Raw genomic sequence first — 11650 nt, 5'->3', positions numbered from 1 at the left:
AATTAAGGATACACCTAACAAAAACATAAAAAAAACTAAAATGAAAAGTCTAAATTTGTGTGAGTGGCTTGAGTGATATTGAACAAACTATGGCTGACAGCTCCAAATTAAGTTTCTGCTTCAAGTCACAGAGTTTATTTTCTGCAATATTGTGAAACACATTGAAAGAATCTCAATGGTTTCTGTCAACGGAGCCCTTGGATGCCGTCTTGAGCTTGTAGTGGAAATCTTCCCGCTGTAAAGTACCTGAAACAGTCCACACAGCAAAGACGCCTGTTGATGACCTCACCTTTAGCCTCTTCCCTTTGTGCTTTGGTTGCTGGGCAAACCCCCCCCAAACAGAGAGGGTTGGGTAGCACTCTGAGCTCCATGACGACGTCGCAGAGAGCGTGGCGCAGCGCCCCCTGCAGTTTGTCACTCAGCTGTGCGGGGCTGACGTTGCCTTGTTCCCAGATGTCAAACCGCACAAACAGCTGTGGCTCTGTCAGAACACAAGCACACAAAAATAACAATAAGGAAACATTCAAGAGGATAATCCTGTTGACTCAAAATGATTTAGTTTCAGTTCTTGGAAGTGTTGGCTCTGAACACACTACTTTTTCCTCGACCAGAGTTCTTTTGTGGGTATATGGAGTTTGCCTGAACAAGTTTGGAGTAGTATTGTTTGTTAGCCTCCAGAAAGTGCGTAGAGCGTTGAGGTGTCAATTAAGTGACGTCATTGGGCCCCGATTGCCTCCAATTAGGAAAGGAATGCTGTAAATCAGTGTGTTATTTTTCTTAAAGGTAGATCTTCTTTATAGTCTAACACTTGAATATTAAATAATTAAGTCCTAATGCTTATAAAATGCGAAAAAAGCTAAAACAGAGTTATTTTCCATGTCCATTCATCTGACTAAGCCGAGAGCAGACATGACCTTGCTGTGACGGACTTGACTGGAGGCGGGGCTTAAGGAAGACGCAATTGTGTATGTTCTATGGGCTCAAGTCCCCGGGCCATCCAGGTATTTGTATTTATATTTATATTTAGATACTTGTATTCACAGTCAGGCCATTTTGGCTTAATGCGCCACTGAGCAACTTTTATATGAGTAAACAAAGACCCGCCTCCAAAGCTGTATCCAGTTATTTTTATACATCCATGATTGTCCACCTCTAACCCATTTTACTTCCTGCGTCACCCTTCTGTGTTGCAGAAACATTTAAGAACTACCTCAGCACCCGCCAGAGGAAACTTTTGATTGTGGGAGACTTCAGAGATGAAAGGAAGTCTCCCCACCTCCTTCAACGCCTATGAGGATACCTCCCAAACCACCATCCAACTCTCTTCTATCCATCACCCTTTCTCCCTCCTCACTTGCTCAGGAGCATCTGGTAGAGTAGTTCTAAAATATATAAAGACAAATGAGTCCATACAGTAGGTTTAGAGGTGAGAGAAAAATAACTAACGTTTAGTTTTAGTAAGGAAGCAGCAGGGATTTTGGGAAAGGTGGTCCTTATATTGGGTCAGAAGTACAGATTTTAGATCATTAATCTTTTATATTGATATTTATAAACAAAGCCACTGATTCTCCACATCTCCCTCCCTGTTCATCTTTAGAGAAAGGATGAAAATGAACATTCATGTTCCAAATAAGGAGATAAATAAAGGAACTACATATGAGTGATTTATGTGATCTACTGCTGCTTTCTTCACCACCAGCCACAGTTTTATATCAAAAACCATTCAAATGTTGGCCCCGGCCATGGCGCAACTGGCTGCGGCACCTGCACCGTATGCCACCGTGATCCCACCCCGACTCTCTCTCCCACTTTCCTGTCACTCTCCACTGTCCTATCCGATTAAAGGCAAAAAGCCCCCCAAAAATACGTTTTTTAAAAAACATTCAAATGTTTACTATTCTGGATAACATGTCTTTAAAAGAACACAGATGGTGACATGAATAATGATTTTTCGCCGCACAGTAATGTTTTAATTAATTAAAACCACCATTTGAGGATGGGTCTATTTTTAATTTCCTGAACCAATCCACAGGAGTCCTCTTTGTCTTTGAGAACGGCTAACACTTTATAAACACAATTATATTAATAAGCCCACAAAATCGTGCTATAATTTTGATTTATGGACATGTTATGCAGTGTCACATTAACAAATCTAGCCTCCAGGAACAAACGTATTCATATTACAGAGTTGAAGTCATTCACGAGAGAGATTTACTAGTTCAATTTAAGGGGGATTTAATATTTTGACTTTAAATTTAATAGCCAGACTGTTACCCATGACGTAGCGTGACATTTACGACTGTAATTTATCATTCTCAAATGATTTGTTTATACAATACAATGACTGCTGTAACCTTGTAAGATAATCAAACAGTAATTCTGAAGGGGAACTGCACTTACTTCACAGGTCAGATTCAGTCTACTGCTCATGTTACAACCATGCATATTAATCATAGATATTAATGCACACTCAGCAGATTGGAATGAGAAAGAAATCTGATTATCTGGATGCCGTGTCTCACATTGTGAGCAAATCTAAACAATATTAAAAATACACAGTTCTTCAACAATTCTGTTATCCTCAGCTGCCTTAGAAGAGAGCCGTACACACACACTGAGCGAGTTAAACTACCTCAAGGAATTTCAATAGCTGAAATGTAGTATTGTACAATATATTTCCCCTCTGCAGGCCACTTTTAGTTTGTAACAAACAAAAAAATTTCAACATTCGACGTATACAGTGCCCCTCACCAGAGATTAGACTGGTCAATTGCCGTACAATATTATCTCTCAGTCTCCTTTTCAGCTTTAATATACCAAACAATAAGAAACATTATGAAGCGATTTGAAAGATTACGATAGGATACCTTACGCAACAAAACAATACGATACAAAATACCATACTATAAGAACAATACGATCCTATAAGAACAATACCATACTATAAGAACAATACGATCCTATAAGAACAATACTATACTATAAGAACAATACGATCCTATAAGAACAATACTATACTATAAGAACAATACCATACTATAAGAACAATACGATCCTATTAGAACAATACCATACTATAAGAACAATGCCATACTATAAGAACAATACTGTACTATAAGAACAATACGATCCTATTAGAACAATACCATACTATAAGAACAATGCCATACTATAAGAACAATACTGTACTATAAGAACAATACCATACTATACTATAAGAACAATACCATACTATACTATAAGAACAATACCATACTATAAGAACATACCATACTATAAGAACAATACTATACTATAAGAACAATACCATACTATAAGAACAATGCCATACTATAAGAACAATACCATACTATACTATAAGAACAATACCATACTATACTATAAGAACAATACTGTACTATAAGAACAATACCATACTATACTATAAGAACAATACCATACTATAAGAACAATACCATACTATGCTATAAGAACAATACCATACTATACTATAAGAACAATACCATACTATACTATAAGAACAATACCATACTATAAGAACATACCATACTATAAGAACAATACTATACTATAAGAACATACCATACTATAAGAACAATACTATACTATAAGAACAATACCATACTATACTATAAGAACAATACCATACTATACTATAAGAACAATGCCATACTATAAGAACATACCATACTATACTATAAGAACAATACCATACTATAAGAACATACCATACTATACTATAAGAACAATACCATACTATACTATAAGAACAATACCATACTATACTATAAGAACAATACCATACTATACTATAAGAACAATGCCATACTATAAGAACATACCATACTATACTATAAGAACAATGCCATACTATAAGAACAATACTATACTATAAGAACAATACCATACTATACTATAAGAACAATACCATACTATAAGAACATACCATACTATACTATACTATAAGAACAATACCATACTATACTATAAGAACAATGCCATACTATACTATAAGAACATACCATACTATAAGAACAATAAAATACTATAAGAACAATGCCATACTATACTATAAGAACAATGCCATACTATACTATAGGAACAATACCATACTATAAGAACAATGCCATATTATACTATAAGAACAATACTATACTATAAGAACAATACCATACTATAAGAACAATACAATACTATACTTTAAGAACAATGCCATACTATACTATAAGAACCATACTATACTATAAGAACAATACCATACTATAAGAACAATACAATACTATACTTTAAGAACAATGCCATACTATAAGAACTATACCATACTATAAGAACATACTATACTATAAGAACAATACTATACTATAAGAACATACCATACTATACTATAAGAACAATGCCATACTATAAGAACATACCATACTATACTATAAGAACAATACTATACTATAAGAACAATACCATACTATAAGAACAATACCATACATAGAGAACATAACCATACTATAATAACAATGCCATACTATAAGAACATACCATACTATACTATAAGAACAATACTATACTATAAGAACAATACCATACTATAAGAACATACCATACTATAAGAACAATACCATACTATACTATAAGAACAATGCCATACTATACTATAGGAACAATACAATACTATAAGAACAATACCATACTATAAGAACAATACAATACTATACTTTAAGAACAATGCCATACTATACTATAAGAACCATATATACTATAAGAACAATACCAACTATAAGAACAATACAATACTATACTTTAAGAACAATGCCATACTATAAGAACTATACCATACTATAAGAACAATACCATACTATAAGAATATACTATACTATAAAGAACAATACTATACTATAAGAACAATACCATACTATACTATAAGAACAATGCCATACTATACTATAAGAACAATGCCATACTATAAGAACATACTATACTATAAGAACATACCATACTATACTATAAGAACATACCATACCATACTATAAGAACAATGCCATACTATAAGAACATACCATACTATACTATAAGAACATACCATACTATACTATAAGAACATACCATACTATAAGAACAATGCCATACTATAAGAACAATACAATACTATACTATAAGAACAATACCATACTATAAGAACAATGCCATACTATAAGAACATACCATACTATACTATAAGAACATACCATACTATACTATAAGAACATACCATACTATAAGAACAATGCCATACTATAAGAACAATACCATACTATACTATAAGAACAATACCATACTATAAGAACAATGCCATACTATAAGAACAATACCATACCATACTATAAGAACAATACTATACTATAAGAACATACCATACTATACTATAAGAACATACCATACTATACTATAAGAACAATGCCATACTATACTATAAGAACAATGCCATACTATAAGAACATACTATACTATAAGAACATACCATACTATACTATAAGAACATACCATACTATACTATAAGAACATACCATACTATAAGAACAATGCCATACTATAAGAACAATACCATACCATACTATAAGAACAATGCCATACTATAAGAACATACCATACTATACTATAAGAACATACCATACTATACTATAAGAACATACCATACTATAAGAACAATGCCATACTATAAGAACAATACAATACTATACTATAAGAACAATACCATACTATAAGAACAATGCCATACTATAAGAACATACCATACTATACTATAAGAACATACCATACTATACTATAAGAACATACCATACTATAAGAACAATGCCATACTATAAGAACAATACCATACCATACTATAAGAACAATACCATACTATAAGAACAATGCCATACTATAAGAACAATACCATACTATACTATAAGAACAATACAATACTATACTTTAAGAACAATGCCATACTATAAGAACAATACCATACTATAAGAACAATACCATACTATAAGAACAATACCATACTATACTATAAGAACATACCATACTATAAGAACATACTATACTATAAGAACAATACCATACTATAAGAACAATACCATACTATAAGAACAATACCATACTATAAGAGCATACTATACTATAAGAACATACTATACTATAAGAACAATACCATACTATAAGAACAATACCATACTATAAGAACAATGCCATACTATAAGAACATACCATACTATAAGAACAATACCATACCATACTATAAGAACATACCATACTATACTATAAGAACATACCATACTATACTATAAGAACATACCATACTATACTATAAGAACAATACCATACTATACTATAAGAACAATACCATACTATACTATACGAACAATACCATACTATAAGAACAATACTGTACTATAAGAACAATACCATACTATACTATAAGAACAATACCATACTATAAGAACAATGCCATACTATAAGAACATACCATACTATACTATACGAACAATACCATACTATACTATAAGAACATACCATACTATAAGAACATACCATACTATACTATAAGAACATACCATACTATACTATAAGAACAATACCATACTATACTATAAGAACAATACCATACTATAAGAACATACCATACTATAAGAACATACCATACTATACTATAAGAACATACCATACTATACTATAAGAACATACCATACTATACTATAAGAACATACCATACTATACTATAAGAACAATACCATACTATACTATAAGAACAATACCATACTATACTATAAGAACAATACCATACTATACTATAAGAACAATACTGTACTATAAGAACAATACCATACTATAAGAACAATACCATACTATAAGAACATACCATACTATAAGAACATACCATACTATACTATAAGAACAATACCATACTATACTATAAGAACATACCATACTATAAGAACATACCATACTATACTATAAGAACATACCATACTATACTATAAGAACAATACCATACTATACTATAAGAACATACCATACTATACTATAAGAACATACCATACTATACTATAAGAACAATACCATACTATACTATAAGAACAATACCATACTATACTATACGAACAATACCATACTATACTATAAGAACAATACCATACTATACTATAAGAACAATACCATACTATAAGAACAATACCATACTATAAGAACATACCATACTATACTATACGAACAATACCATACTATACTATAAGAACATACCATACTATACTATACGAACAATGCCATACTATAAGAACATACCATACTATAAGAACATACCATACTATACTATACGAACAATACCATACTATACTATAAGAACATACCATACTATAAGAACAATACCATACTATACTATAAGAACAATACCATACTATAAGAACAATGCCATACTATAAGAACATACCATACTATACTATAAGAACAATACCATACTATAAGAACAATGCCATACTATACTATAAGAACAATACCATACTATAAGAACATACCATACTATACTATAAGAACAATGCCATACTATACTATAAGAACAATGCCATACTATACTATAAGAACAATACCATACTATAAGAACAATAAAATACTATACTATAAGAACGCCCATTTTTAAGTTGAAAAATGTATAAAGAAAAAGTAATCAGACAATATAGAGTAGACTTTTGATTGTGTTTCTGTAGGTATTTGTAAGTAACTATGAATGAGAGAATATGTTTGACTTTTTCTATGGTTATTGCATTTCTTTGTTGTTAATGTTTTTAAGAAGGGGTAGGTAAAATAAGATTTTCAAATAAATAAAATGTTTGTTAAGTGTACATGTTTCACTTTAAAAAGAACTGCCATGAATAAACAAATAATACTTCTATGTTTATAAGTTCCTATCTTTGTTCATTTGGCTGTCCTCATACTTAGCTGTGTGTTTATTTCTATGTTCCTGTTAAAGCTTCTTGGAACTGTGTCTAAAGTATGTAGAGAGCAACAAAAACTGGAGTCAAATTGGTTTCCTGTGTACCCATACTTTGCTAATAAAGCTCATTTTGGTCATTTCCATGCATGGGTTCAATTAGTCAACTTCACACAACCGTACACTATCATTCGTAATGGCAATAGCCTCCTTTTTGAAGTATGGACCTTTGTTTTTTTCATTATTGCATATATATTATATAAGTGTACTGCTGCTTCAAGGTCCCATAAATTCATGACCCTCATGTAACCTGAGTATGTCCTAACTACCCAACTGGGCCAGAGATTAAGCTTTATATTAAACCGTTACCGTTAACCATCCCCCAGCTTCAGCCATTCCAGAAAGCTGGTTTAAATGAAGTTTGGCAATAGTCGTTGTATGTACCTGAGCTCATGTTGACGGAGTCCACCCTCCCCACAGTGGTCAGCTCATCAAAGTGGTCTGGATGAAGGGGGGTGGTGCAGTTCTCTGATCTCTGCAGGGCGGTACAGTCCTGAACTGGAACCTGAAGGGGTCGACTGTGGGCGTCCACGAATGAGAGGGCGATGCAGGCAATACCTGAAAGAGGAGAGGGATATGGTTAAATATCCAACAGTGAAATCTAGTTAAGATTTTTAACTTCTACTATCCGCTGAATCACAAATGATTTGCTTTTGTGACACAATTATCCCCAAAAACAATTTCCATTCAGCCTTGCCGTTATTATTTAGATGACAAAATAGATTTGGTTTTAATTTCCATGGTGCCACCTTCACTGTGTGTCACAGCAGCCTACATTGTACACACAATATCCATTTTTGATCTGTTGACGACTCAGTTTAAGCAGGTAAGCAGCACCATGTATAGAGAGGGTGGTGTCCGGCCTTCACAAGCAGTAGAGATGGATGTTTTTCAGAAACAGAAAAAATGTCCAGCCACTTTAAACAAAACATGCCACAAATGAGACAAAGAAATTTAGGTTTTATTACTTATAGATATTTCTTTGCGTTACATTTTTTTTTTTTTTATTCTTTAAACTACTGACAACATTTCTCTGTGTTGGAATTCAACAGACACTGGAATGGCTGCCATACATGTAGAGAAAAGGAAAATTCTGAGTGGTCTCTTGAGTTTTTCCGGAGCTGTATCAAGAGGTTTATCCTAAACTTCAACAACCTGTCATTTATTTGTCTTCTGTATACACACACACACACTCATATGCATACAGAAGGAAACTGAGGGTGTGTGATTACCTTTGCCTCCAGTCCCCTGGCCTCCAGGTTTGTTGTAGAGGTAGATATCTCCGTCGGCCAAGTCTCCGCTCAAATGAAAGTAGTGCTGCACACAGAACAGGAGAGTCAGCATTCCTCTCAAACATCACAATGATTTCACTCTCTGCCTACAGGTTTCTGGGATTTATCCCTTCTTGATCTCCCTCTCTTTTTACAGAGCTGTTTGCAGTGCGCTCGCAGACATCTATCAGTGCAGGGAGGCACTTTTGATTTTCAAGCAGCAATGACTTACTTTTACAAGGCGACAAATCTTTTAAAGTAGTTTCAGGACTTAAACCAGTCAGACTGTTTACTTTCGGGTTTTATTAGCCAGATCTTTACACTGCTGCGGAGTCATTGATTTTGCAGCAACAGTTTCTGGGATGAGGCGAGGTAGAGCTATCGCAATTCAGAGAGCTGCAGAAAAAAAACTCCAAAGGTTTTGCAATGTTCTTTATTTATAATAGTGGTTCCTAATGCCTGGGCAGGACATCTGTTTTCGACACAGTGGGAGCATTATTTTATAGCTAAGAGTAGTATAAGTTATTTATTTCTTTCTTTATGATATTGGATTATTGATTTTTGAAATGATTCCTTCCTCTAATTCTAGATCTAAATGAGCAACTTAGGTCCTCTTTAACTCAATACCGTTGGGTCGGTGTGTTTTGTACCTTGAAGTGGTGTGCTGTGTTGCTGTCTGTGTACTTTGGTATGTGCAGGAAGATGAGGAGGTTCTGCCTTAGGTAGTGAGCCACAGCTGGCAGCCAGGGCAGACAGTAGGGGGGGAGGCTGAAGGTCATCACCTGAGTGGCTGGAGATCCTGATGGCTGGATGAACTAAACACACAACATTTTATAAAGCTTTTATCCAAAGCAATTTTCAGTCCAAGTGAATTCTGATTGCCGCAGTGAACATAATAGCGTCTCAATGTGCATAAAACATATTTGCATTAAAGATTCTCAATCTTTTGGGATCTTTTTTTTGCTTTCCCTTCATTTTCTTCGATACGAATGGACCTATAGGAGCAGCTTACCTCCACATCAGCCGGTGTGAGCTTACAGTTCCTCACGAGCATGACAGTTATGATGTCCAAGGTGGTCTCATCCAGGCGCTTCCGCAGCACTTTGACCAGCTCGTCTGTGATCTCTGGACCTGAACAGAAAGGGAAAAAACATCTCTGCATCACCCTCAATGTGAAAAAACACACAGGTTATGAATTAAATAAACTGATTGCAATTCCAACTTAGTATGTTTTAAAGGAAGTGCATGTTCCAACAGCATCTGACGCCTGCTTCCCATCGGAAAAGATATTTAAGGCTGGTGCGTTCGAAGAAAAAAATAAGAACATAGACCTTTAGTTACAATTTTTAAAGCTTTTAACTTTGGGTTCAAGCATTTATTGTTGATGCTTTTACTTTCGAAAACATTTTGCCATCCAAAAACCTTTGGTAGGAGATGCAGAATAAAGGCAGTAGGCAGAAAAGGTGTTGTTCCAGCTGTAGGTCAAGATGGGTTCAAAAATAAAAGCTAATGGACCACCTTAACTCCCTAGTATCGGAGCTTTCCACTGCATCCCTCTGATTTTCTAGCATTTTCTGTTGTTATGGAGAGAGCTCAGTTGCCATTATATGACTTTGAAATATGACGACTAAGCAATGTCAAGTAAAAAAATAAAAATCAGTCAGAGAGCTCTTACCACCTGACAATGAAAGGAAATAATTTATTCATGAATGCCTCAGAGGGTTTAATATCTCCTTCCAAGTGTTGTGTATTCAACTTGACATGTTGTTCTGCTGACAAAAGACAAGAGTGATGGTGTACTTTCAAAAATACACATATTCACACTTCAAAGAGGGGCTTAACACAGCTCACCAGTGATGTGGCAAAAAAAAAAAAAAAAAAGGGGGAGTTCAAATTACAGTTTGTGGAGGACCAGAGTAGGAATTTAATTATCCGTGCTTTTGAGAAACTGCTGATGTAATCCCAGCCGGTGAAAAACAACGCCATATCAGAGGTGCAACAGCGCCATCTAGGCATCTACAGGAGAACAGCAGCCTGTTTTTATTACAGGCCCAAATAATTGATATTTGGGTTGAGAACAAGACCAATGGTAGCAAAGCACAGCAACATAAAGTAATAAGGTGTCCATAAAATAACAAAAGATATACCCTATATTACAACTTAAGTAGAAATACACACGTTTGATATGCAGCAAAAACTAGCTGCACCTTTACCAGCGTTGATCACACATCGATAATTATAATGAAAACATATCAGATATATTATTCTGAAAAGGACCAATCTGCATAATGACTACTTTTGGTACTTTAAGTAGATTTTGATGCTAATGCTTTTGTACTTTTACTCAAGTACATTTTGAATGCAGGACTTTTACTGTAAC

General features: G+C 34.1%; 1 protein-coding gene across 2 annotated transcripts in view; it reads right to left on the bottom strand.

Moving 5' to 3' along the window:
• Nucleotides 1–11650, bottom strand: part of szt2 (SZT2 subunit of KICSTOR complex) — a 93818-nt gene that overhangs the window by 38005 nt on the left and 44163 nt on the right. For both annotated transcript variants that reach the window (XM_063891038.1, XM_063891039.1), the window contains exons 48-52: nt 10283–10401; nt 9921–10085; nt 9232–9316; nt 8384–8557; nt 290–481 (exon numbers count right to left, since the gene is read on the bottom strand). In XM_063891038.1, the coding sequence (XP_063747108.1) occupies nt 290–481; nt 8384–8557; nt 9232–9316; nt 9921–10085; nt 10283–10401 (735 nt within the window). The remainder of the gene's footprint in view (nt 1–289; nt 482–8383; nt 8558–9231; nt 9317–9920; nt 10086–10282; nt 10402–11650) is intronic.

The sequence above is a fragment of the Eleginops maclovinus genome, chromosome 9, assembly GCF_036324505.1.
Source record: "Eleginops maclovinus isolate JMC-PN-2008 ecotype Puerto Natales chromosome 9, JC_Emac_rtc_rv5, whole genome shotgun sequence".
Taxonomy (NCBI): Eukaryota; Metazoa; Chordata; class Actinopteri; order Perciformes; family Eleginopidae; genus Eleginops; species Eleginops maclovinus.
The sequence above is the reverse complement of the archived record's forward strand: the minus strand, read 5'-3'. Positions and strand labels throughout refer to the sequence as shown.